The sequence below is a fragment of the Mandrillus leucophaeus genome, unplaced genomic scaffold (genome assembly GCF_000951045.1).
Source record: "Mandrillus leucophaeus isolate KB7577 unplaced genomic scaffold, Mleu.le_1.0 Scaffold98, whole genome shotgun sequence".
Classification (NCBI taxonomy): domain Eukaryota; kingdom Metazoa; phylum Chordata; class Mammalia; order Primates; family Cercopithecidae; genus Mandrillus; species Mandrillus leucophaeus.
Window position 1 is genome coordinate 2,511,669 of NW_012110696.1, and position 27,603 is coordinate 2,539,271.

The window sequence follows — 27,603 nt, forward strand, 5'->3', positions numbered from 1 at the left end:
CATGTTGGCCAGGCTGCTCTCGAACTCCTGACAGGTGATCTCCCCGCCTCGGCCTCCCGAAGTGTTGGGATTACAGGCATGAGCCACCGCACCTGACCCTTCTTTTTGTTTTTCTGCTGGTGATTAGATTATGGGTCCAGTAGCCATGCTTCATGTGGCCTGTTTGTCTCTTGCGCAGCGTCCTGTGCTGCAAAAGTGGCCGAGTGTCAGGCTCACCGTGCCTGTCGGTCTTCCCTTGTTGCTTTGGAAGACCCACATCCTAAGTCAGCACCTGCTTTGTGGGTTTAGACAGCTTTTAAAATGTTTGAATGCATGGAAGACCCACGTCCTAAGTCAGCACCTGCTGTGTGGGTTTGAACAGTTTTTAAAACACTTGAATGCACAGTCACTTTCAGGTAATGGTTTGGTCGTGTGTATTTGGGTCATTCATCTCTCTGGACCTTTTTCCAAGCTTTCCTCTGATGAGGACGGCCCCTCTGCGGTGTGCCTAGCTGAGGTTGCTCCTAGCCCAGCCTTTCCGGTCTCCGTAGCTTCCGGTCAGCTCTGCCCTGGGAGGGAGGCTCCCTTCTGCTCCTTCCCTCACAGGATTGGCTTGGCTGTTCTTGCACAGCTGCTTCTTCCAGTGAATTGTGGGATAAACCTGTCAGGGTCCTTGCAGAGTTATTGAGGGTTTTGATCTCTGTGTTACCGGTTCCGTGGACCTAGTGTGGGGGACAGTTGGTCTGTAGAGAGTTGCACTCAGGGTAGGGGGCCCTCTCTGCCTCCAGTGGCGTCTGTTGGCCTCCCACTGCTGCAACCACCAGGCCTGGGCAGCGCCTAGAGCCTGGCATGACCCGTGACCATCGTCCAAGTGACCCCTGCTCTCCGGCCTTCACCTTCCACCGGTGTTGCCGTCCCTCCCTGGAGAGCGCAGGGGAAGGGGCAGTTAGACAGCGGACGTCTCTCCTGTCTCGTCCACACCTCCACCACCTGCAGGCTGTCATTTCCATCCTCTTCTGATGTAGGGGTCAGCTCCACGGCCCACATACACCCGGGAACCTGCCCGCATGCCTGTGCACACGCATGTTCCTCATGGGATGCAGCCTCCACAGTGAGAGCCCCATGGCTTCTCCAGGCCTCGGGCTCTGGCTTCAGCCCTGTGACTTAACTGTGGAGTGTTTCTTGTCATAATCAAGTTTTCTTCTTTTTAATTCCAGTTACACAAAGGGTGACCTGGACATATCTTACATCACGTCCAGAATTGCAGGTACGTGTGCACGTGAGGCTGTGGGACGCGCCCTGTGTGCCCAGTGAGTCCCTGCTGTGTGTCAGGGCACAGGTGCCTCTGCTCCAGCCTCCTCTGCAGCCACAGACTCACAGGGACGGCCTGTGCCCAGCGCCTCCAGGCGTAGCAGTGGACAGGGTCAGCCCCAGCCTGGTGCCTCCTATGGCTCCCTGAGGTCATGCTAGGAACAACACAAGGCCGTGTCCATGGAAAACCAGGGCCTCTGTGCACCAGGCATCCCAGTCACTCATCCCGGCGCCTGGAGACCGGGCATGTGTCAGAAAGCTGTCTCAGGAAGTCCCAGCCACCGGCTGGCGGGCGTGTGGCTGGGTCCGTGCTGCTGGGTCCACCCAGGCCGGGAGTCTGCGGAGGGTGAGGGGGCCAGCTGTGTGGGCAGTGGTTGGTGGAGCTGCTGGAGGCTGTGCTTGCCCGGGAGCGTGAGGAGCAGCGAGGCCTCAGCGGCAGCCTGGCCACAAGGTACACGTCTCCCAGGGACGGCGGCTGACGCAGGCCTGCTTGTTTCAGTGATGTCGTTCCCGGCAGAAGGTGTGGAGTCAGCGCTCAAAAACAACATCGAAGACGTGCGGTTGTTCCTGGACTCCAAGCACCCGGGGCACTATGCCGTCTACAACCTGTCCCCCAGGACCTACCGGCCTTCCAGGTTCCACAACCGGGTGTGTGGCCACAGGCTTTGTCTTGGTGCCACTGTGGCAGCTTCCTCCTGCTCCAGTGCAGGGGCGTAGCTGAGGGCTTTGGCCAGGGTGCGGCCGTGATGGGGGCAGCCGGAGGTCTCCTGAGGGGCTGCAGAGTGTGGAGCAGGAGGAAGCGAGGTGGGGTCTCTGTTGCTCTGAGGACGCCGCTTGATGGGAACCTTGGAGGCCCCAGCTCTTCACTGGTTCCCGCCTGCCAGAGGGTGCTTGAGGCCGCAACATTCCTTCCAGACATGACCCCTGTCAGTATGCAGGGGGACCCAAAGCCAGGAACAGCTGACCGAGCTCCGTCTGCAAGGCCAGTGGCAGCCCTGGTGCTCAGGTGCCGCAGAGGAGCTCATGCAGATGGACGCCTGTTTATGACGCCAGCTGGCGGAGGCCCCTGCGCTGCAGGCAGGCTGTCCCTCCGATCCGACCAAGGCTGGGGCGGGGCTCCTCTGCCATCCGTGCCACCGTGCCCTGTCCCCACAGGTCTCCGAGTGTGGCTGGGCAGCGCGGCGGGCCCCGCACCTGCACACCCTGTACAACATCTGCAGGAACATGCATGCCTGGCTGCGGCAGGACCACAAGAACGTCTGCGTCGTGCACTGCATGGTGAGCTCCAGGGCCATGCCCTGGCGCTGTTTTTTATCAAAGTTCATTATTTCATGCATAGTTCAACGGCATCCGAGCGCCAGTCATGAGCTGGGGCCTGTTCTTCACCCTGGGACACGGAAGAAAGTCCCTGTGCTTGGTGTCTTCGGGTGTGGAGGGGACAGATGCCAGATGGCCCTGCCCTGCCCTTCCCTCCCCATGTGGCCCTGCCTGGCCTTGACCTGCACGCCTGTGTGGAGGCCACTCTGCTGTGTGGGGAGCCCGCCTCCCCTCCTGCACAGTGGCCACCTAAGAGTCACCTCCAGTTTCCCCATCTGCAGTGCGAGCTTAGTGGCGCTTGAGCCTCCCAGGGTGTGGCAGCTGCCGCTGTGGTTGATGGAGTTGAGGTTTCCATGAGGGGTCTCTCGCGGGGGTACTGGGCACCAGCAGAGCCTGTCAGAGCGGCCCCAGCCCTGCTCTTTGTTAGGGAACCTTCGGTCTCTGTTGGGCTCCATTCTCGCCTCGGCAGGCGTGTTATGTGGTTTCGTAAACATGTCCCAGCCTCAGAGAGAACAACCCTGCGTCCCTCTGGCCATGAGGCGGGTAGGATGGCCGAGGACCCCGCCAGCCCTTGTCCTGCGGGAGTGCGAGGCACGCGCGAGACGTGTCTGTCTGTCCTAGGACGGGAGAGCCGCGTCTGCTGTGGCTGTCTGCTCCTTCCTGTGCTTTTGCCGTCTCTTCAGCACCGCGGAGGCCGCTGTGTACATGTTCAGCATGAAGCGCTGCCCGCCAGGCATCTGGCCGTCCCACAAAAGGTACTGCGTGGCCCCCCGGGGACGGGACAGCTCTGTGGGCCCGTGTGGCACAGCCGCCATCGCTGCAGTGTCTCCTGGAGGGCCAGTCGGTGCCACTGCAGGCGCTGGTGGGAAAGGCAGGCCCAGCCTCGCTGAGCCACAGCTGAGCCCTGGGTTTATGCCCACCCAGGGAGGGTGGGCCCTCAGCCGCGGTGGTCCTGACGGCTGTGGGGCAGCACCTGCCTAGTTTCTGGGTGGACGCGAGGTTCTCTGGCAAATGCCACATGTAGCCTGGTGGGGCCCGTGCTCGCTGGGCTGGGCTGGGCAGGAGCGGCTCCTCTTGGGACCCCGCTCTGTCCCTCCTGCAGGAGTCCTCTGTGGTGGGCTCTGGTGGATAATGCATGTGAAAATGCCGTGTGGACCACCTGAGAAAGGTGCTGTGTGGAGCACCTGACGCTGCTCAGACCCGAGTGAGGCTGCAGCATGTTTAGGGCCCTGCCAAGTGCAGGCTTCCGTGCCGGTCGCCTCAGCACGCAGCAGACTTTCCCTGGCCGCGTGGAGGAGACTTTCTCAAATGGGAGTGCGGCCACAGCGTGTTTAGGGCTCTGTTTTTCGAGGCTGCAGGTGTCTATGCGAGAAGTCCTTCCCAGCATAAAGCCTCCCCTGGCCTTGGTCTCACTGAGGACCTGGTGAGGCTGGAGCAGCCTCCCAGCCTCTGAAAGAGCAGGCCTTGACCTGGACCACAGACAGCCCAGGAGCAAAGGCCGGCCCCGTGGCCCCACCATGGCGGGAGGGAAGAGGAGGGACCCAAGCTTCGAGGGACTCCCCATTCTTCATCCTGTCTGGACGGAGCGCACAGCCTGTGGACAGGGCGAGCGTCGGGAGGCCGATCCTGCTGCTGTGGATCCCCAGGGAGGGCCCCACCTCGTTTGCTCACAGCCTTATGGGGAGGAGATCGTGGCCGCCCCATCCAGCTGTGTCTTTTCTGTGACCCCAGCAAAGTCGGGAACCCCTCTACACATTGAGCTGAAAGCTGTTGGCACCCCCAGGCCAGGTGCGGTGGGGCCTGCTCAGCAGGGGGCATCTGAGAACCAGGGAATCGCTTTCCCTGTGAAGTGTGGTTGGGCTTCCATGACCCCACCAAATCCCACAGCTCCTTCCTTGGAGGAGCAGAGAAATGTGCAGAGTGCCGCTCCCACCGGGCAGGTGGCTGGACCAACGTCAAGTTCATGGCCTTTCCACATCTCTGGCCCAGAATCTAAGGAGAGTCAGGTGCCTGTGGGAGGAGGTGTGTGTGTGCACTGTCTGGGGTGGACATAACTAGACCCCAGAAGAGAAGGAGGCCAGAAGGAGTACAACCGGTGGAGGCCAAGTGTCTCAGTGGGCGAGTGAAGCCTCCAGGGTTGCAGGACTGGAAGGGTCCTTGCCCTCTGGAAGGCACAGTCTCCATGGGCACCCACAGGACAGATGGGAGAGTGAGGGCCGGGCAAGGGGACACAGCTACTATGAGGGAGGCTCAGACCTGGCCGAGACCCTTTTTTCTGCCTCCAGATGGAGGAGATGAAAGAGCTGCACCCTGTGACTCTTAGGGAAATTGAAGTAACTGATGTGCTGAGGACGCTCATGCAGGGTGCGTGGTCCAGTGGATCACTTTCAGAGCCGTGGAAAGAGGACCCTCATGCAGGGTGTGTGGTCCAGTGGATCACTCGTCACAGCCGTGGAAAGAGGACCCTCATGCAGGGTGTGCAGGCCAGTGGATCACTTTCAGAGCCGTGGAAAGAGGACCCTCATGCAGGGTGTGCAGGCCAGTGGATCACTCGTCAGAGCCGTGGAAAGAGGACCCTCATGCAGGGTGTGCAGGCCAGTGGATCACTCGTCAGAGCCGTGGAAAGAGGACCCTCATGCAGGGTGTGCGGCCAGTGGATCACTCGTCAGAGCCGTGGAAAGAGGACCCTCATGCAGGATGTGCAGGCCAGTGGATCACTTTCAGAGCCGTGGAAAGAGGACCCTCGTGCAGAAGGCAGGCAGGTGCATGGTCCAGTGGGCCACTCATCAGAGCCATGGAAACACCAGCAAATAAACAAAGGGAAATCCCTGAAATGAGAATGCCTTCGACATCGCTGAGGCTGAGTCGGTGGCCTTTGGAGCCAGGGCAAGAGCTACTGAAACTGAATCACAGAGAGAAAGCAGGGGTGGGGGTAGAACAAGCACCCAAGAGCTGCCTCCACTTCAGGCGGGGCCACACACATGTGGAGTCCAGAAAGGGAAGAGGGAAGCGGAAACAGTGAAGAAATCATGGCTGGGAATTTCCCAGAATGAGTAACAGATACCAGTCCCCAGGTTCAAGAAGCTCAGAGGTGACCAAGCAGGATGAAAGCAAGACAAACACAAAAACTCACTCAGGTGCATCCTGGTCAGAACTCCTGCAAACCGAGCACAGAGGAAGTGTTGGAGGCGGCCAGAAGAAGATGCGTCAGGTACAAAAAGAAAGATGTCAGCCACAAGGGTCTTGTCAGAAAGCCTGGAACAACCAGTAAGGGCTTTTCTTTGGTGGTGTAATTAAGAAGTCAACAAGAAGTAAAACGAAGACATAAACCTTGCCAAGAGAAGGCAAAAAGAAGAAGAAAAAAAACGAGAACAGATCAAACAAATAGGAAACAGCCAGCAAGATGGTAGATTTTAATCCAGCCACATCAGTGTTCAGGCTGAACGTGAGTGGTTTTGTTTAAAAGACAGGCTTGTCACGTGGGACAGAAATGCACGGCTCAGCCATACACTGCAGGAGGTCCCCTTTCAACACGGAGGCAGAGGTGAGTTCAGAACAGGATGGTGGGGGAAGAGCGTACTAGTCATTGCTACATGACCCGCCACAACACTCTCGGGCTTAGAACCACACACATCCGTTCTCTCATGGTCTCCCTGGACCCTGAGGCTTAGCTGGGTCCTCTTCTCCTGTCAGGGTGTTGGCTGCACTGACTCTGAGAAAGCCGATTTCTCTTTCATTGCTGAATCTGCTTCCTTGGCCACTTCGGCTATTGGCAGGATTTATTTGTTGTGGCTGAAGGACCGGCTGTCCTGGCTCCGTGCTAACTGAGCTGGACCATAGTGGCCTGTGGCTGGGAAGATGGGGTCTGCACCATCACCACAGAAGTGACATCACCTGCCTGCCGCGCACAAGCTCCAGGAGCGGGTCTGCTGCAGGGCATGGGTGCCACGAGGTGGGAGGCAGACACCGGGGGACGTGTGCACCACAGAGGCACCAGGGGAACGCCGAAGGCCAGAGCTATGCCACCAAGCTCAGAGAAAACAGATTCCATTCAACATCCGTAAGGCAAAAACTGATCAAATTGAAAGGAGAACTAGACAACTCAGTTGTGGGGTAGACCTCAACATTTTCCTCTCAGTACTCCACAGAACAAGTAGACAGACCGCCAGCAGGGTGTAGAAGAACTGGACGTGCCAGCCCGTGAAGGCTGACACAGCTGTAGAACATTCTAGGACATTCCACCCAACAACAGAAAAACACACATTTCTTTCTAATCCATGTGGAATATGCGAGAAGAAAGATCAGATTTGGGGCTATAAAGACACTTCAAATTTTTAAAATTTGAAATCAGACAAACTATGCTCTCAGGCCACGGTGGAATAAAACTAGAAATCAGTACCAGAAGGATATCTGGAAAACTCTCTAAATCTCCGCCGCCCAGGTTCAAGCAATTCTCCTGCCTTAGGCCTCCTGAGTAGCTGGGATTATAGGTGCACACCACCATGCCCGGATAATTTTTGTATTTTTATTAGAAATGGGGTTTCACCATGTTGCCCAGGCTGGTCTCAAACTCCTGACCTCAGGCAACCCACCTACCTTGGCCTCCCAAAGTGCTAGAATTGCAGGCGTGAGCCACCGTGCCCGGCCTCAAAATTAAGCAACTTCTAAATAACCCATGAGTATCAAACTGGGAGTATCATGAGAAATTTAAAAACATTAAGACGCTGTCTTAAAAATACATGTATGTATATACACACACACACATAATTAACTAAATGAAAATTACAACATCAGATTTATTAGGAGCAACTAAAACATTGCTACAAGGGAAATTTCTAGCATTAAAGACTCCTATTCGAAAGACACAATCAGCTGTGTGGTCCCCTCAGGCCACACCACGTGGTGACGCGGCACGTCTACCCCCAGGTACATCGAGTACATGTGCGACATGGTGGCGGAGGAGCCCATCACACCCCACAGCAAGCCCATCCTGGTGAGGGCCGTGGTCATGACGCCCGTTCCGCTGTTCAGCAAGCAGAGGAGTGGCTGCAGGCCCTTCTGCGAGGTCTACGTGGGGGATGAGCGCGTGGCCAGCACCTCCCAGGAGTATGACAAGATGCGGTGAGTGCAGCTGTGGCCCCGTGCCGTGCTCCCTTATCCTCACCCCTCCGGAACACCGTTAAAGAGGAACCTTGGCCTTGCTGGGGACAAGCGCTTGCTGAGGCGGACATGTTTGGAGCTGTAGTGTCTGTGGCGGGTAACTTGGGGTCCTGGTCAGCATCAGATCACACGATCTAAGTGTCTGGGAGACTTCAGAATATCTGTGGGGCTCTTTGTGGGCGTCATTCTTTATTGGGTATTACACATTTTACCTAAGCGACAATTTCTCATTCTGTTTTTTGTTGTTTTTGTTTCGTTGGTTTTGGGGGTCTTTCTGTTTAATTTTTCTCTCGTCATTCTGTCCTTAGGGATTTTAAGATTGAGGATGGTAAAGCCGTCATTCCCCTGGGCGTCACGGTGCAAGGAGATGTGCTCATCGTCATCTATCACGCCCGGTCCACCCTGGGCGGCCGGCTGCAGGCCAAGGTGAGAAAGCCTGTGGCTTGCCCGGTGCTCCCCACTCACCCCCAGGCTCTTGGGAGGGCTGGGGGCCACTGTGCACGCACTTCTCGTGGAAGGTCAGAGTGCTTGCTGTTTGGTGAGTGCTGTGGGCTCTCACGTGGCGACTGCCCCCCAGTCCCCCCTGCTGGCCCTGTGCACTCGACGTGGCGGGATCTCAGCCTGAAAAGCCTGGCGTTTCCATTTGAGTTTGAGGGTCCAGGGGCAGCCCCCCACGGCAGTCCCGTGAAGCAGCTTGTGGGCCCGTGCATTCTCCTTGGGGCTACCTGCCACACACAGACCCTCTCCCACTTCCCCTGCAACATGTGGCACGGAGGCACGGTCCACGCCTCCAGCTCCGTGAGCGGCTTTCAGAGCTCACCCACTGGGACGAATTCACCTGTGGCCCCAGGATCTGGACTCACCCTCGGTGCGGGGTGTCATGTTTGCTCTCTCTGCAGATGGCATCCATGAAGATGTTCCAGATTCAGTTCCACACGGGGTTTGTGCCTCGGAACGCCACCACTGTGAAATTTGCCAAGTATGTTGGTGCCGCGTGGGCTCGGTGGGGAGGGACAGGTGCCCCGCGCCGCCGCAGCACCTGCATGTGAGCTGGCCGTGGGAGCCCCAGCGGGAGTGGCGGGCTATGTGACTGCCGCTTGGTGGCGCTGGGCCTGTTCCTAGACCATCCTGGAGCTGCATGTGTTGTGTGCAGGCTGCTGGGGTGGACCTGGTGGCTGCTGCTCTGGCCCCTGATGGTGTGTGTGTCTGTTAGAATTTAGCCCTCACACCCGGGCGTGGCATGAGCAGGTGAGCAGGTGGCGGCTGCATCTTCGCAAACGTTCCTGAGCCTGCCGTGTGCAGAGTGCCCTGCTGGGCGGAGGTTGGAGGAGATGCGGGGCAGTCATGTCTGGAAGCTCACGCTCTAGTGTTAGCTCCCTCTGTAAACAAGCTCAGTCACAGGATGTCCCCCGCCCCCACCGTGCCCAGCACCTGTTAGCTCCCTGTCCTCATGACATCAGCGCCCAACAGTGCCTAGCCTGCCCTCTGCAGGCTCAGGTGCAGATGCAGTGAGCAGCAGAGCAGGCTCTCACACCGGGCGTTCTGATTCTGACTGGAGGTTTTTTGTTTTTTTTGTTTTTTGTTTTTTTGTTTTTTTGTTTTTTGTTGTTTTGTTTTTGAGACAGAGTCTTGCTCAAACACCCAGGCAGGAGTGCAATGGTGCAGTCTCAGCTCACTGCAACTCCACCCACCAGGCTCAAGCGATTCTCTCGCCTCAGCCTCCTGAGTAGCTGGGATTACAGACCTGCACCACCATGCACGGCTAATTTTTGTATTTTTAGTAGAGATGGGTTTCACTCTGTTGGCCAGGCTGGTCTTGAACTCCTGACCTCAAGTGATCCGCCTGTCTCGGCCTCCCATTTAACTGGAGATCTTTCTACTCAATCACAGACAGGCTTATCTGTCAAGACACAGTGGAACAAACATTGTTTCAGGAGCCAGAGGGGGCACCCACGGGGGCTCCCGAGACAGAGGCTGTGGCTGCAGGGCCTGCTGTGTTCCAGGCTCTGTACTCTACCCAGTAAACAAAGGGAAGCCTTGGGGCCAGCCCCACGGGGATGCTGGGGGACTCTGCACCTTGGGAGGGGTGCTGGCCTGGCCTGGGCGAGCCCAGGAAGAGCTGGCACCTGCTGCTGTCGTGGATGGCCTGCACTGGGAGGCCGGGGGGTCCTCTCGTGTTTTTCTGTCCCTGTGATTCTTTTTTTACATTTCTTTTTTTACATCTCTTGTCTTTGTTGTGTCTTACGCTTTTCTTTTTTTAACTCACATATTCACAACTTTAACAATTTTCGTTTCTTTTTTCCTCCTTTGGAGGAAGAAAAACACCCAGAGCTCTTATAGTTTTCAGCCACAAGGGAGGCGGTGCTTAAAATAGTGTTTTTAAAGACCAAGGTACTGATGATGAAGAGGAAAATGTCGGTGAAGGACCTGTTGGGGATTCAGATGATGGAGGCAGGAGGCAGGGACTTTGGTAACTGATTATTCACCAAAGTCGGGGGAATGATGGGAATTTCACCAGAGATCTGGAACATAAAAAGGAAACATGTGAATTCTAGAACTGAAAAATATTACAGCCGAAATGAAGGCTTCAGTACACGCTTAACAGTGGAACAGGCACAGCAGAACAGACGGTGAATTGGTGGGGAAGATCTTCCCATGGCAGCACAGAGAAGAAACGATGGAAGAAGACACGTATAGAGAGGGTCACGAGAGAGACTGTGGCACTGCAGGGGCCTGGCGTGCTTTTACTTGAAGTTCTAGAAGAGAGAGAATGGAACAAATAATACTTGAAAAATCATTGGCCAAAAATTTTCCTAAACTGATGGAGGACGTCAAAACCATGGAATGAGAAGCTTTGCAGACACCAAAGAGAATACTTTTTTTTTTTTTTTTTTTTAAACAAAAAGAAGAAAAGAGGTTCAGTACCTCAGAGCATCCTGGTTGAATTGCTGGAACCCAAAGAGAACAATCTCCAGCCCCTGGGGAATGGGACAAGTGGGAATGCAGGACCTGCCTAGTGACACCCAAAGGCAACCGTGGCATGCTGTCTCTAAAGTGCTGAGAGAAAAATACGGGAATTCTATATCCGGTGAAATTATCCTTGAAATATGAAAGCCAGTTAAAGATGTCTTCAGCCAAGCAAAGGATGAGAGAGTTGATTGTTGGCAGAACTGCTCCATTTCAGCAAATATCCAAGGGCAAGCCTGCAAAGCCTGCAGCCTAGAGAAGGCAGGGCAGGGAGGCTGGAACGCATGACTGTGGTGAAATGACACCAGCACCAGCTGCTTAAAACACCAGTATGTCCTGTGGGTTTTAAAACCTGTGTGATAGTAACATATCTGACAGCAGGAGCACCAGCGTGCGCGCACACATATCCAGGAGCACCAGCGTGCGCGCACACATCCCCGGGAGCACCAGCGCACACGCGCACACACATCCCCGGGAGCACCAGCGCGCGCGCACATCCCCGGGAGCACCAGCGCACATGCGCACACACATCCCCGGGAGCACCAGCGCGCGCGCACATCCCCGGGAGCACCAGCGCGCGCGCGCACACACACACAGCCGAGGAGGGGATTAACCAAGTGAACGTGTTTCAGGAGCCCCGTCACCAGGAAGCAGGGAATGTACCAATCCCTAGGGCAGATTAAAGATACAATCAAGAAGAAAAATGGAACAAAAACTATGTGATTAATTCGCAAGAACAACGTAGAGATAAAGAAACAAACCCAGATGGGATATAGATAGAAAACAGCCAGCTAGTAGACCTACGCCCCGCTGTGCCTGTCAGTCATCCCATGGAAGGTGAGTAGAAGACACACTGCAGTTAATCGGGCTGGATTAAAAACCAAGCACACACAAAGCTCAAGTCTGTACTGCTTATAGGAGCCATACTTCAAAACCCATGCACACGAAGACCCAGCAAGGCTGAAGTGGAATAATCGGAAATTGCTTACCATGCAGACCATAGCAGGAAGAGGGCTGATGTCACAGTGTCAATGTCAGGTGGGACAGACCAAGGCAGGAGGTGAAGGGCAACGTCACAGGGTGAGGGCGATGACATGGCTTCAGTACAGGCAACACAAAGGGGCAGAACGAGGGGTGAAGTGGACAGGCCCACGCTGATGGCTGCCTCTCTCCCCAGGCAGCAGAACAGGTAGACACAAACATCAAGATATAGATTTTTTTACAAGGTTTAACCAACCTGACCTGAGTTTTGCAAACTTCAGCAAATTCTTGAAGAAATGGCATCTGTTCAAGTGGGCGTGTGTCAAAGTCTCACGACATCTCAACGGTGGATGAAGGTGGGAGTCAGTGACAGGAAAACCCCAAGACCATGTGCTCGTGAGTAATCCACGCGCCAAAAAGGAAATCACCATTGGAATGAGAAAATATTTTAAACGCGGTGATAATCAAAATACCCCGTATCAGATGTTTTGGGATGCATTTACAGCAGGCTTTAGAGGAAATTTGTAACTTTAAACGCATACATTTAAAGGAAGAAAGGTTGGCTGGGCACAGCGGCTCACAGCTGCAATTCCAGCACTTTGGGAGGCGGGAGCATTGCTTGAGCCTGGGAGATCAAGGCTGCAAGGGTGCAGTGAGCTGGAGCAAAACCCTGTCTCGGGGGGAAAAAAAAAAAAAGAAATGTTGGAAGTCGGTGACCTAAACTCGTATCTCAGGGAGTTATCAGAACAGCAAATTAAACTCAAAAAAGTAGGTGGAAAAAAAATAATCAAGGGTAGAAACAATTCAGTTAAAAACAAGCATACTGTCCAGGCATGGTGGCTCGTGCCTGTAATCCCACCACTTTGGGACCCCGAGGTAGGTGGATCACCTGAGGTCAGGAGTTCAAGACCAGCATAGCCAACGTGGTGATACTCCATCTCTACTAAAAATACAAAAATTAAATGGGTATGGTGGCAGATGCCTGTAGTCCCAGCTACTTGGGAGGCTGAGGCAGGAGAATCACTTGAACCCGGGAGGCGGAGGTTGGAGTGAGCAGAGATCACATCATCGCACTCTAGCCTGAGCAACAAGTGAAACTCCATTTCAAAAAAAAAAGCAAGCACACTATAGGAAAAGTCAGTAAAGCCAAAAGGTGTTTCTTTTGATTATCTGAAAATATTGATTGCTTAACAAGTCTGGTCAAGAAAGGGAGACGGAACACGGAAACACGGGCTCCCAGGGTGGGAAACCAAAGGAGACAGGTCCCGTAGACATTCAGATGGCATGTGCGGTGCTGGGAGGAACGCCATTCTCAGTGGAATGGGCAAATTATCCGGAAAACGCCTCTCAAAATACACCTACGAAGAAATACGGCGTTGTAATGTCTGTTAAAGAAATATATTCAGTAGTTTAAAACCTTCCTACAGGCTGGACACTGCGGCTCACGCCTGTAATCCCAGCACTTTGGGAGGCTGAGATGGGAGGATTACTCGAGCCAGAAGTTCGAGACCAGCCTAGTTAACGTAGTGAGACTCTGTCTCTACGAAAAAAATTTTTTTAAAATCAGCCGGATGTGGTGGCACATGCCTGTGGTGCCAGCTAGTCAGGAGGCTGAGGTGGGAGAATCGCTTAAGCCTGGGATGCCTAAGCTGTGGTGAGCCATGATTGCGCACACACACAAAAGAACCTCGTAGGAAAGGAAAATTGCAAGCCAGATCTCATGAATATAGATAGAAAAATTCTAAACAAAATATTAGCTGAAAGAACCCAGTGTTATATAACAAGGATGACATGTCTTGACATCTGGTTTATTTCAGGAATGTGAAGTGGTTTTAACATTTGAAAATTGGTCAGCCACCATACTTCACCACGTTAGCCGAGCAAAGGCGAAAACCAGGCGAAGTTTTCGTAGATAAAGCATGATAAGAATGAGCGCTCCTTTCTCATCACAATGCCCCGCAAAGAGGAGCAGAAGGAACCTTTCTTAGGCTGATAAAGAGCAGCCACAGAATCCTGAAGCACCACAGCTAATCATGATGTATTTGGACATTTCCCTCCTGAGTTTGCAGACAGCAGGGGTTTCACTCTCACTATCCAGGATTTTATGGTCGGTCTTAACCAGTGTAGTAAGGCAAGAAAAAGAAAGGGCAGAAGAAATGGAAGTTCCAGCTGTTGCTTTTCACAGGTAGCATGATTACTTTCAGCAAGAAACCTAAGGAACCTGTATACCATCAGAATGAGCAAGTAGATTTCATGAGATGGCTGAATGAAGTTAGACACGGGGCAGCAGGAGAGGAGCACGTGGAACGTGCGTGGGCTCTGCACGTCGAGCCTGCGCTGTGCCTGGGGGAGAGGCGTGTTCCCTGGCCGCGGGCATGCACAGTGCCTGGGGGAGAGGGATGCAGGATTGCAGCCGTGGGACAAGTGTAACAGCCAAGCCTGTCGGGAGCCTCTTCTGCCCTGTTGGAGCTGGTCTGGCGGGAGCCTGCGGGCCGTGGCCTCTGCAGTCCAGGGCTCTTGGGAGCGGCTAGCCCTGCTCACAGACCTCATTGTGCCCTCAGCACCAGGCTGGGTGAGAGCCGGGCCTGCAGACCCAGTGTCCAGGGGTGTCTCAAGGGGCAGCTGGGGCAGGGAGGCTGGGCACGAGTGGCGCTCCCTCTGGGGCTGCCCAAGTTTGGTCTGCCCCAGGACCTGAGCCTGCCTGGCCGACCTGGCTCCCTGCGCACATCATCCCTCCGTGCCCCTCCCGCTGTGCCCCTCCAGCCTTGGTGGTGGCCGGTCTGAGCCTCCGCTGCGGTGGCCGTCGGATTCTCTGCTGGTGCCTGCTGGCTGCTCTGCAGACATTGCCGCCTTCACATCTCCACGCCAGCTGTGCCACCGCTTTGCAGTCGCTGCTGCCCCCGACAACGGATAGCGGCACCTAAGAGGCTCAGGCACAGAGGGAAGCTCATGTTGGCCCCGGCTGGAGTGCACGTCAGTCCTGGCTTCGGCCGTGGCCACCTCCGCCCAGAGCCCTGAGAGGGCATCCAGGGGGCACTGCTCCGCGTGAGGTTGGCCGCCCGTCAGGGCAGGCACGGGGTGCTCTCCCCTCGCGCAGCAAGAGGATGTTTTAGGGGGTGAGCAGGAAGGGATAAACTAGAGGCCGTCACACATCCCAGGCATGTGTGCAGCTCAGAGAAGTGACAGTTGAAACCAGCCGTGGCTCTGACCCACACAGGCTGCCGGGCCCGTCTCCCTGCTCCCTCGGCGTGTCCCACTCTGCTCTGGGTGTTCCTGGCCCTGCAGACACTGGCACCCTGGGTTTCCCAGGAACTGGCCACCACTCTCTTGTGTTTCTGTTTTATTTTTTTAGATGTATGAAATTCAACATGTAGAGATTTTAGGTGGCATAAAATAAGACAGGCATGGAAAGCCTGCTGCCTGCTGGAGATCCCGGGCTTATCGGTGCAGTTGATGACAGTGGGATCAGAGACGATCATAGGAAATGCGTGAAATAGCCTGGAATTCCTTAGGGAATTCCTGAGGGGCCAGGAAGTGGTCACAGTGTCAGGTCACACCTGTCTCCCCGTGCAGCCAACACCCCAAGGCGGGCCCCGCTGACCCCTGCCCCTGCTCCCCACAGCCCAGCCAGTGCTGCCTCCCCAGCCCCACGGTGGACACGGCTTTGTTTCCGCTGGAATCATGTTCCTAATTCCCTGGCAGCCGGATTCTAGAGGTCTTGGTCTTATGGGCATCTGTTGACAGTTGTGGGTTTTTGTCAGGGTGGATGTCATCATTTTTATGGAAAACACAATTAGTATCCCAGAGTGTGTACTCTGAGCTGCCAGGTGGCCGCAGTCTGTGTGTGCTGGGGAATGAGGGCCAGCACCTGCCCTGGAACCCTGGGGTCCCACCTCAGAGCTGCCTGCCTGGGTGCCGGAGTCGCCTGCTGTGGGATGTTGTCCCGTCTGCTCTGAGCACGCGGCCTCGCTGGACTTGCGGGAAACGTGGCCCCGCCCAGTGCGCCTCTGCCGGGAACACAGTCGCGAGCATCCCCACTGTGACGTCCGAAGAGCAAGTGAAAAGATGCTCTTCTGGGCCCTGACCGGGGGTGCTGGTGCCCTGTGGGTTCCTGGGACAGCGCTGGGTCCGCTCACACGGCTCCAGCTTTGGCAGGCGGGGGTGACCGGCTGCCCTTTTGTTCTCGCACCACTGCCTGCAGCTGCAGTCTGTTTCCGTGCACGTTTCTTTAGTGAATGTCCGAGGGACTTACAGACTACTTGGGGGGCCTTCCTAAGTGGCGTCTACTCGTAACACCGCAGGTATGACCTGGACGCCTGTGACATTCAAGAGAAATACCCGGACTTATTTCAAGTGAACCTAGAAGTGGAGGTGGAGCCCAGGGACAGGCTGAGCCAGGAAGCCCCACCGTGGGAGAACTCGAGCATGAGGGGGCTGAACCCCAAAATCCTGTTTTCCAGCCGGGAGGAGCAGCAAGACATTCTGTCTAAGTTTGGTAAGATCCCGCAGGTGAATTGAGGGAATCCTGTTCTGGTGAGTGTCTCTGTGGAGGGAGACCTCTTCGGCCGAGCTCTGGCAGGGCTGGGCCACCTCGCCCGCTGCTGCATCCAGGCCCTGAGCAGCTTGGGCTGCAGGAGGTTTTGGAAACTCTGTCTTGGATGCTGGGACCACCACCAGCTACACCAGAGAAGGAGGACTCACAGGCTGCAATTTTGGAGGCCCTTGGGCAGGGACGGAGGCAGAGGGAGAAAGTCCGAGCTGCTGGGGCGAAGCGGGGTTTTGTCCCAGGCGTGTGTCTGGGTCAGATTTTTGTCACGTGTGCGGGACACACATCCACTCCCACTGTGACCCTCGGGCCTACTCAGCAGCACATGGACAACACGGCAGAGCCCTCGCTCCTGTTGCTCTTCTCACTTCCGAGCAGCTTCGAAAAGGCAGCCCAGGAAGCGCTGGCAGGTGGGCCCAGGGCCGCCCACTGCCCATGCCACGCTTGTCCTGGGCTCTTGGTTTGCAGTGTTTGCATTTTCTTTCTGAGCATCTTCAGCGTCCCTGAAAGAGGCTGCATGTGTGGCGTGTGTGTGCTGTGTATGTGTCCGTGGGTGGCGTGTGCCCGTGTGTGCCATGTATGTGTGCACGAGTTTACTGTGCATCTGTGTGTGTGCTGTGTGCACATGAGCATACTGTGCCTGTGTGTGCTGTGTGTGCATTCGTATGTACCATGCATCTCTGTGTGCTGTGTGTGCTTTCATGTGTACCATGCACCTGTGTGTGTGCTGTGTGTGCTGTGTGTGCATTCGTGGTACCCTGCATCTGTGTGTGTGCTGTGTGTGCATTCATGTGCACCGTGCATTTGTCTGTGTGCTGTGTGCATTCGTGTGTACCATGCATCTGTGTGTGCTATGTGTGCCATGCATCTGTGTGTGTGGTCTGTGTGCATTCGTGTGTACCGTGCATCTGTGTGTGCTGTGTGCATTCGTGTGTACGGTGCATCTGTGTGTGTGCTGCTTGTGCATTTGTGTGTACCGTGCATGTGTGTGTGTGCTGTGTGTGCATTCATGTGTAACGTGCATCTGTGTGTGTGCATTCATGTGTAATGTGCATCTGTGTGTGTGCATTCGTTTGTACCATGCATCTGTATGTGTGCTGTGTGTGCATTCATAGTACCTTGCATCTTGTGTGTGTGCTGTATGTGCATTCATGTGTACCGTGCATCTGTGTGTGTGCTGTGTGTGCACTCGTGTGTACCGTGCATCTGTGTGTGTGCTGTGCATGCATTCGTGTGTACCATGCATCTGTGTGTGTATTCATGTGTACTGTGCATCTGTGTGTGTGCTGTGTGTGCATTCATGCGTACTGTGCATCTGTGCGTGTGCTGTGTGTGCATTCATGCGTACCGTGCATCTGTGTGTGTGCTGTGTGTGTATTCGTGTGTACCATGCCTCTATGTGCTGTGTGCATTCATTCGTGTGTACTGTGCATCTGTGTGTGTGTGCTGTGTGTGCATTTGTGTACCGTACATCTGTGCGTGTGCTGTGTGTGCATTCGTGTGTACCGTGCATCTGTGTATGTGCTGTGTGTGTGTGTGTATCATGCCTCTGTGTGCTGTGTGCATTCATGTGTACTCTGCATCTGTGTGTGTGCTGTGTGTGCATTCATGTGTACCGTGCATCTGTGTGTGCATTCGTGTGTACCGTGCATCTATGTGTGTGCTGTGTGTGCATTCATGTGTACCGTGCATCTGTGTGTGTGCATTCATGTGTACCGTGCATCTGTGTGTGTGCTGTGTGTGCATTCATGTGTACCGTGCATCTATGTGTGTGCTGTATGTGCATTCATGTGTACTGTGCATCTGTGTGTGTGCTGTGTGCATTCGTGTATATCATGCATCTGTGTGTGTGCTGTGTACGCAGTCATGCGTACCGTGCATCTGTGTGTGCTTTCATGTGTACCCTGCGTCTGTGTGGCATTTGATGCCTCAGTGGTGTGTTCCTTGTGCATGTTCATATGTGCGTGTGTTGTGCCCCAGTGCACACCCATGGCCCAGAGCGGCATCCAAGTGGATAGCAGGCATCTGTTCACAGAGATCCCCTCCCCGTCATGTCACTGGCCTGCTTTACCGACAGCCTGGCCTGCCACTGTGCTGGCGCCCGACTGGCTGTACTTCCTAGCTCTGGGGTCAGTGCTGCCCTGAGGCTGCTGGCCAGTGCCCGTGCCCTGACGCCCTCCCTCTCCTGGCAGGGAAGCCGGAGCTCCCCCGGCAGCCCGGCTCCACGGCTCAGTATGATGCTGGGGCAGGTTCCCCGGAAGCCGAGCCCACGGACTCCGACTCACCGCCAAGTAGCAGCGCGGACGCCAGCCGCTTCCTGCACACACTGGACTGGCAGGGTAGGCAGCGTCCCTGGACCCGGCCTCTTGCAGAGGGCAGGCCCCTGGTCTGAAAGTGCCCCTGGGGCAGGGCAAGCGTCTTGGGAGACGGGCCTTGGGCAGAGCTGGGCTGCGTCACAGTGGGCTGTGCGCCCAGCACGTCAGCCTGTTCTTTAATGGCTCACGAGCTAAGAATGATTTCATGTTTTTTTAAAGGTGAATAAAAACAGAACGTGTCCACAAAGTCTGAAATACCGATCCTAGCTCTTCATCCCAGGCTGTGGGCCTGGGGAGACGGGCAGCACGGGCCATGCTGGCAGGGCCCCTGGGTACAAGGAAAGGGCTTGGGAAGAGGGACAGTCTGTCCCCACCCGGGGATCCCACATCTCTCTGCCCAAACCCCCCAGTGGGCTCCCAGCCCCTCCCCAGGCTTTTCAGGAAAACACCGGGCGCCGTCCCTGGACCTTGCCCCAGACACACCCCAAGGGATGCCCCTGCCACTTCCTGTCCCAGCACCCTTGGCCGTCCCAGCAGGGTCGTCCCTTCTGCCGCCTGTTCCCAGAGCACCTCGATTGGTGTTCCTCCCCCCCAGTGCTGCCGTGTGGCCCCCACTTGACTCAGCCTTAGGCACCACAGAGGCCTGGGTGGAGAGAGCTGCAGGCAGAGCCTTGAGGCAGAGGCTGGAGGTGGGTGCGCTGCAGACGCCTTAGGAAACCCCCCCAGAAACTTCTGCAGCACGCGTCAAGGCCCTGGGCCGAGGAGGCACTGAGGGGCCACGTGTGGGGACCCTGGTGCTGGCCATGTAGGCTCACCAGCCTGTGGTTTTGTTTCCTTTTCGCAGAAGAGAAGGAGGCAGAGACTGGTGCAGCAAATGCCTCTCCCAAGGAGAGCGAGTCTGCCCTGATGGAGGACAGAGACGAGAGCGAGGTGTCGGACGAAGGGGGTTCCCCAGTCTCCAGCGAGGGCCGGGAGCCCCGGGCCGATCCGGAGCACCCCGGCCTGGCAGCAGGGCTGACGCAGCAGGACGTGGTTTTTGAGGTGGGGACGCCAGCTGTGCTCCCGGAGCCTGTGCCACAGGAAGACGGGGTTGACCTCCTGGGCCTGCACTCCGAGGTGGGCGCGGGGCCAGCTGTAGCCCCGCAGGCCCTCCAGGCCCCCTCCAGCAACACCGACCTGCTCTGCTGCCTCCTTGGGCCCCCAGAGGCCACCTCCCAGGGGCCCCCGGAGGATCTGCTCGGCGAGGCCCGCCTGCTCCTGGCAAGCCCAGCCCCTCCCCTGAGCATGCAGAGCACCCCAGGAGGAGGGCCCCCTGCTGCTGGTACGTGTTTCTGTTCGACGGCGAAGGGCTTCACGGTGGATGAGAGATGAGGTTGAGTCATTCTCACTGCATGGGCATGTCTCGAAGGCGGCCGTAGGAAGGGAACGTGCCCTTCCCCCGCCTCCCCCAGGAGCACCCTCAGGGTCAGGGCAGGGGGCTGGTTCTGCGCTGCCCGCCTGAGCTCATGGGCCGGGAACTGCCAGCTCCTCCGTCTCAGTGGCGTTGCCGCGTCCGTGGGAAGGTCATCCTGAGGCGTGGGGCACGGGGAGCCCCCGGGCCGACTGCCTCAGTGTCCCTGAGAGGGCCGCCGTGGGGTCTGGGCTGCCCAGCTGGAGTGGCCTCTTGGGTGGGCCTGACTCTAGAGCTGGGCTTTGTCCTCAGGCAACCAGGCTGAGTTCTCCCCATGCCCGCCTGTCCCCGCAGCTGACCCCTTTGGCCCGCTCCTGCTGTCTTCAGACAGCGACTCCCAGCCCTGCTCCAATCCTGATCTCTTCGGGGAATTTCTCAATTCGGACTCTGCGGCAGTCCCACCATCCTTCCCGTCGGCCCACAGTGCTCCGCCCCCGTCCTGCGGCGCTGACTTCCTGCACCTGGGTAAGCGCCTCTCGCCTGGCAGCCAGCTCCCCACGGCTTCCTCCCTCAGGACTGCAGCCTATAGTCGGAAGCAGAGCTGCGGGTCTCAGGCAGTGGTGGGGCTGGACTGTGTGACCTCCGGGTGACCTTCCTGGTGGTCCCAGGGTCCTGCAGGATGTCCCTGAGGTCAGGACGGACTGCTCCCTGCTCTGTCTCCCCAAACCATCCGCAAACCCAGAACAGGTTGTGGGTCCCTGCAGTGCCTCGGTCGTCTGTGCCTGGCACCAGGTGTTTCTCGAGGCCGCCTCAGGCCCAGGGCTTGCAGCTGTTGGCAGAGGCGGCCACCTGCACCCAGGGCTTGTGTGGGACCGAGAGGTCAGAGGGAGGCGGTTGGGGGTCCAGGATCCAGGAAGCTGGCCTGGTCCGAGTGCAGCGGGGGCCTTGGGACACCGTGTCCGTGGGGAGGAGGCTGGGTGTGGGGCAGAGCATGGCTTGTTTATAGACAGAGGCCTGCGGGGCCAGGCCCCGGGACAGGGCTGGGCTGCCCCTCCAGTGCAGTCCTACGGGAAGGAGCCCAGGCTCTCTCTCCTGAGGAGATAGCAGCGTGATCCACAGCGATCCACAGTGCGCTCTGGGGTGATGATGGTGACCATTGCAGGATGGCTTGTGAGTGGACGTGTGCAGCGCAGCCGTACAGCCTGGGGTGGGTGCCGCCAGAGCCAGGGCAGACAGGACCTGCTGGGCCGTCTGTCTGTCAAAGGCAGCTCAGCCAGGTGGAGCCACTGCGGGCTTGGGTGGGTTTTAGGAGAGGCAGGAACACAGGCCGTGGGGATGGCTACAGAAAGTGAGGTCCTGGCAAACCCTTTGGATGGCACTGCGCAGATGCTGTTCTCAGCCTCGCCTGCGAGCTGCTCTGCCTGCTGGTGCCCCTGCATCCACACGCTCGGTTCTGTGTGATGTGGTGACTCCTCAGGGCCCATCAGGAAGAGGGAGGCCGTCAGCCCAGCCTCAGCTCAGCCTGGGTGCAAGAGGTGCCGGCTCCTGGGGCCCTGAGCACAGCCTGGCGCTCCGCCACATTGCCTATTGCTGAGACACCAAATGTGCTCTCTTCCGGTTCCTTCGTCCCAGGGGATCTGCCAGGAGAGCCCAGCAAGATGACGGCCTCGTCCAGCAACCCAGACCTGCTGGGAGGATGGGCTGCCTGGACCGAGACGGCAGCGTCGGCAGTGGCCCCCATGCCAGCCACGGAAGGTATGACCACCACCCACCGAGGACAGGGCATGCAGGACATGCAGCTGCTGTGGCCCGTCTCTGTTTCACACATACCCGTAACAGTGCCTTTTGCGCAGGGAAGGACGGAAGGGCTGGGGCGTGCTCAGTGGTGCCGGCTCCACACCCAGGGCTGTGGTACAGCTGCAGTGGCCTCACTCACCCGGTGTGACTGGGGTACGTGGGGACATAGACTCGGCCTCCCAGAGCTGCTGCGGGTCCTGAGCATCAGCAGCGCCCCCGAGGCGGCCTTCTCCCACCAGCAGGGCGTCTGCGTTTGTGATGCGATCTCATGCCCCGCACTCTGTGGACCGCCTGGTTTTTCTGCCTGTAGTGCCCCGTGGCTGTTCCCTCCTGAAGGGGTTTGTGAGTGAGGCTGACCCCACGGGTCTTGTTTTGGTGTTGCGGCCGACATCCCGTGCCCTGTCAGGAACGGGGTCACGTACAGCAGTCTGTGTTTGTGAGCGTCTGTCCTTCCCGTCACCCTGGAGCCTGCCCTCCTGCGACGTCTCTGGTAGCACGGATGCTTATGTTGCAGCTGCGTCTCGGGCCAGCCTCAGCGATGTCGCGGGTTTGCTTCCAGACCACAAAGCCAGTACCCCTGGAAAGCCAGTCAGATTTTGTTTTCCCAGTAAACATAAAAGTTACGGACTTTTTGTGTGTGGGTTTTTTTTTTTTGTTTTTTCGTTTTTGTTTTTGAGACAGGGTCTTGCTCTGTCACCCAGGCTGGAGCATAGTGGCACGATCTCCACTCACTTCAACATTGACCTCCTGGGCTCAAGCGATCCTCCCACCCCAGCCTCCTCAGTAACCTTGGCTGCAAGCATGAGCCACCAGGCCCAGCTAAGTTGTAGATTTTTTTTGTAGAGACAAAAGTTTTGCCACGTTGCTCAGGCTGGTCCAGAACTCCCGGGCTTAGGCGATCCACCCACCTCAGCCTCTCAGGGTGCTGGGATTACAGGCATGAGCCACTGCACTCAGCTAACGCTTCTGTGTACATTATACTGTAGTCTGGTTTTTTGTTTGCTTTTCATTTTTGGGGAGATGGAGTCTTGCTCTGTTGCCCAGGCTGGAGTGCAGTGGCATGATCTCAGCTCACTGCAACCTCCGCCTCCTGGGTTCAAGCGATTCTCCTGCCTCAGCCTCCTGAGTAGCTGGAATTACAGGCGCCTGCCAACAAGCCTGCCTAATTTTTGTATTTTTAGTAGAGACAGGGTTTCACTATGTTGCTCAGGCTGGTCTTGAAGTCTTGATCTTATAATCCACCCCTCTTGGCCTCCCAAAGTGCTGGGATTACAGGCATGAGCCACCGCGCCTGGCCGTAGTCTGTTAAGTGTGCGATAGCATTGTGTCTAAAAAATAAATATAGTTACCTTGATTTAGAAATACTTCATTGCTAAAAATGCTCATGATCCTAATCTTGCTAGTGGGGGTCTTGCCTCAGTGTGGACAGCTGCTGACTGCTCAGGGCGTTGATTCCTGAAGGCTGGGGTGGCTCTGGCAGTTTCTGAAAATAAGACAATGAAGTTTGACGTACGATTGTCTCTCCCTTTCACAAAAGGTTCCCTGTGGTGTGCAGTGCTCTTGGGTAGTGTTTTAACCACATGGAGCTTTTCCCGTCGTCTCAAAGCTGCCACTGCTGTATCAATAAGTTTACGAATATTCTAAACCCTTGGTTTCATTTCAGTGTTCACAGCATCTTCACCAGGACTAGATTCCATCTCAACAACCTGCTTTCTTTGTTCATCCATAAGAAGCAACCCCTCATCTGTTCAGCTTTCATCCTGAGATGGCAGTGATTCGGTCCCGTCTGCAGGCCCCACTTCTGATTCTAGTTCTCTTGCTGTTTCCACCACATCTGCAGTGACTTCTTCCACTGAAGTCTTCAACTCCTCACAGTCATCCTTGAGGGTTGAGATCAGCTTCTCCCAAACTCCTGTTCATGTTGCTGTTTTAACCCCCTCCCATGAATCGTGAATGTTCTTAATGGCATCTAGAATGGTGAATCCTTTCCAGAAGGTTGTCAGTGAACTTTACCCAGATCCATCAGAGGAATCTGTGACCGCTGTAGCCTTAGAAATGTGTTTCTTAAATAGTGAGACTTGGAAGTCGACACGACTCCTTGGTCCAAGGGCTGCAGAACGGGTGTTGTGTTAGCAGGCACGAAGGCAGCGTGACTGTCCGCGTACTCCTCTGTCAGAGCTTTCAGGGGACCAGCTGCATTGTCGGGATTGTCAGCAAACAGTCGTATTTTGAAAGGAATCTTTTTTCTGAGCTGTAGATCTCAACAGTGGACTTAAAATATTCCACAAACCATGCTGTACACAGATGGCTGCCATCCAGGCTTTGCTGTGTCGTTTCTGTAGCACAAGCCAAGTCAATTTAGAGTCATTTTTAAGGGCACTGGGTTTTTTGAATGAATGAGCACTATTCGTTTAAAGCCGCCGTCTGCATTAGACCTTCACAGGAGAGGCAGCCTGTCCTGTGAGGCCTTAAAGCCAGGCATTGACTTCTCTAGCTATGAAAGTCACAGATGGCGTCTTCTTCCCATACGAGGCCGTCTCATCTACGTGGAGAGTCTGGCAGGTGCAGCCCCTTCAATCTGTGATCTCAGCCGGATCTTAGCGGGTGACTTAGGCCGTCTCGTCTGCGTGGAGTCTGGCAGCCCCTTCCTCAGTGGTCTCAGCGGATCTTAGCGGATGACTTGCTGCATGCAGCTACCCCGTCAGCGCGTGCTGCCTCACGTTGCGTTTGTATGTTGCAGAGACGGCGTCTTTCCTTCAGCCTCAGCCCCTGCTGGCTTCACTCTTCTTCTGCAGCGTCCTCACCTCTTTCTGCCTTCGTAGAATTGAAAGAGTTGAGACCTTGCTCTGGATTATGGCTTAGGGGGATGTTGTGGCTGGTTTGACCTTTTCTCCAGATCACTGGAACTTCCTCTGTATCAGCAGTGGGGCTGTTTTGTTTTCTTATCATTTGTGTGTTCGCTGGAGTGGCGTAATTTCCTTCAGGAACTTTTCCTTTGCGTTCACAACTTGGCTTGCTGGTGCAAGAGGCCTAGCTTTTAGCTTATCTCGACTTTCTTTCTTTTTTTTTTTTTTTTTTAGAGACAGGGTCTTGCTCTGGCTGGAGTGCAGTGGCACAATCATGGCTCACTGCAGCCTCAACCTCCTGGGCTCAAGGGATCTTCCCACCTCAGCCTCCCGGGTAGCTGGGACTACAGGCGCTTACCACCATGCCCAACTAATTTTTTAAATTTATTTTTTGTGGAGATAAGGTCTTGCCGTGTTGTCCAGGCTGGCCTTGAACTCCTGGGCTCAAGTACTCTCCTGCCTCAGCCTCCCACCGTGCTGAGGACACAGGCATGAGCCACTGCGCCCAGCCTTCTTCTGCTTTTGACGTGCCTCCCTCACTAAGCTCAGTTGTTCCTAGCTTTTGATTTCAAGTGAGACACTTGCAACTCTTGCGTTCACTTGAATGCTTATAGGCCATTGTAGGTTCTGAATTGGCCTAAGTTCAGTATGGTTGTGTCTCGGGGAATAGGGAGGCTTGAGAAGGAGCGAGAGGGGGAGCGGCTGGTCTGTGGAGCAGCCACAGCACACTGTCAGTTCAGCTCACCGTCTTCTATGGGCACAGTTCATGGCACCCGAAAACAATTAGAGCAGCATCCTCAGCTCATGGAACACAGATCACCAAAGCAGATACAATCATCAAGAAGTTTGAAATATCATTAGAATTCCCAAAATGGGGCACAGGGACAGAGTGTGCATGGTGTGGGGAAAATGGTGCCAATAGACTTGCCGGGCGGAGTTGCCACAGCCCTCAGCGGGTGGAACACACACTGTCCACAGAGCCCCGGGAGGCACAGTGCACGGCGCACCAGGGCCTGGGTGCCTGTCCCCTCGAGTGTGCTTCCAGACGTCTTTGCCCAGGGGCAGCTCCCGTCTCCAGTTTGTCTCCTGGTTGGATGATCACTGTGAAGATGTCTCGCCGGTTTGATTTCTTTCTTATGAATGAGGTTGACTCTTAGTTTGCATGGTTTTGGTTATGTGTATTTCTTTTGAGAATCATTTCATGTTCTTTGCTTATTTTTGGCCTCAGGAGTTCATCTTTTTCCTCAAGTAGATCCACGAGGGCTGTTTATACATGAAGAGCCTGGTTTTAGTGACTGCATGTCACTCTATCGAGGAGCTCTACAACTGCTGTTTTTTTGTTTCTTTGTTTTTTTTGGAGACAGAGTCTCATTCTGTCACTGGGGCTGAGTGCGGTGGCATCACTCGGTTCCCTGCAGCCGTCAACCCCTGGGCTCAAGCGGTCCGCCCACCACAGCTCCCCGGGTAGCTGGGACCACACGCATGTGCCACCGTGCCTGGTAGATTTTTTTATTTTTTGTAGAGATGGTCTTTCTATGTTGCCCAGCCTGTGTTTTATGATTTTATACTTAGGATATTCTCAAACTTTTGTTATTATAAAGAATATCATGAAGAACATTCCTAATTTTAGATGGATTCCAAGAAGTGGCACTGCAGAATAACAGTCATAATGATATGAACATGGTTTGGTTCTGGGTGTGCGTTGTGAAGCTGTTTTCCCCGAGGAGCGGTGTGGGGCGTGGAGGCAGCATCCACCACATGCGCCTCTGTCCTGGCTGGTCTCCTGCACACAGGCTGTGCAGGTGCCAGCTCTCAGGCAGGAGTGAGGCTGTCACGTCGTAAGGAGGAGCGATCGGAGGTCCCAGGAGGGTGTGTTTCGCTTCAGGTGGTGCTTGTTCTAACGCCCTGTGCCCCTTTTCCAGGCCCCCTCTTCTCTCCTGGAGGTCAGCCGGCCCCTTGTGGCCCTCAGGCCAGCTGGACCAAGTCTCAGAACCCGGACCCATTTGCTGACCTTGGCGACCTCAGCTCCGGCCTCCAAGGTAACGTGGAGGGTACATTGCGGGTGTGGGAGCTGTTTCCTTGTAGGAGGTTTATTCTTGTCTGTGTGACTCTGAGCTGCCCAAAGTGAAGTCTTTGCCTCTGTTCACCAGGACCCCCAGCCCAGAGCACAGTGACCCCAAGGGGACAGCATGTCTGCACCTGTTCTAGGCGACTGCCAGCTGGCAGGCTACAACCAGGTGTTGCTGACACTGGCACTGCTGCCAGCCCCCACCCGCATTGTGGTGCCTGATCCATCCTGCCCTCAGGGCTGTGGGGGCCATCTGGGAAGCGGGGTCTCCACATGGAAGTGGGGTGTGGCTGGGCTCTGCTCAGTCCCTGAGGCTGTGCTCAGAGCGTGCTGGCCGTTGGCCACAAGAACCCAGCCCACCCTCTCCAGTCCCATGTCTGCCTCAGGCCTGGCCTGGGCACTGTGGTCTGAGTCTCTGGTCCCGTGTCTGCCTCAGTCTCTGGTCCCGTGTCTGCCCGGGCGCTGTGGCTTCGAGTCTCCTTGGGTTGACCTGACGCCCCTGAGTCTCTGGGTTCATTTCCAGGATGTGTCTCCCTGGGGTCCCTGTGGCTTCTCAGAAGCAGCATCGGTGGCGGGGGGACGATCATCTGAAGGGGCCTCGTATGCACTCGCCTGGCTGTCGGGTGGAATCCTGGGCGGGAAGTAGCTCCACCTTAGGATGCTTATTGGTGCCGGTGACCCCCGGACTCTCCAGCATGCAGCCCCCGGGCAATGGCGTCTGCTCCTGCCAGAGCCTGGCGGACTGTGCTGGGGCTCCCTCCAGCCTCAGGCTGGGCACCTTACCTGCTCAGCTCCAGGAGCATTTCCCATCTCTTCCTCATTTCTCCTGTCCGTCCCTGAGTGCCTCAAATTCCTCTGAGCAGATGTCGGTGTCAGATCTCTAGGGCCGGCCTCGAGTCCTCACTCTGCCCTCCCGGGCTGACCTC

The 27,603-nt window shown here is 55.9% G+C and overlaps 1 protein-coding gene across 3 annotated transcripts in view; it reads left to right on the forward strand.

Moving 5' to 3' along the window:
• Window positions 1-27,603, forward strand: part of GAK (cyclin G associated kinase) — an 85,849-nt gene that overhangs the window by 48,934 nt on the left and 9,312 nt on the right. For all 3 annotated transcript variants that reach the window (XM_011970891.1, XM_011970892.1, XM_011970893.1), the window contains 13 exons: window positions 1,197-1,246; window positions 1,790-1,938; window positions 2,446-2,568; window positions 3,229-3,362; window positions 7,534-7,728; window positions 8,076-8,193; window positions 8,667-8,746; window positions 16,017-16,210; window positions 18,454-18,600; window positions 19,421-19,897; window positions 20,321-20,491; window positions 21,599-21,721; window positions 26,532-26,648. In XM_011970891.1, the coding sequence (XP_011826281.1) occupies window positions 1,197-1,246; window positions 1,790-1,938; window positions 2,446-2,568; window positions 3,229-3,362; window positions 7,534-7,728; window positions 8,076-8,193; window positions 8,667-8,746; window positions 16,017-16,210; window positions 18,454-18,600; window positions 19,421-19,897; window positions 20,321-20,491; window positions 21,599-21,721; window positions 26,532-26,648 (2,078 nt within the window). The remainder of the gene's footprint in view (window positions 1-1,196; window positions 1,247-1,789; window positions 1,939-2,445; window positions 2,569-3,228; window positions 3,363-7,533; window positions 7,729-8,075; window positions 8,194-8,666; window positions 8,747-16,016; window positions 16,211-18,453; window positions 18,601-19,420; window positions 19,898-20,320; window positions 20,492-21,598; window positions 21,722-26,531; window positions 26,649-27,603) is intronic.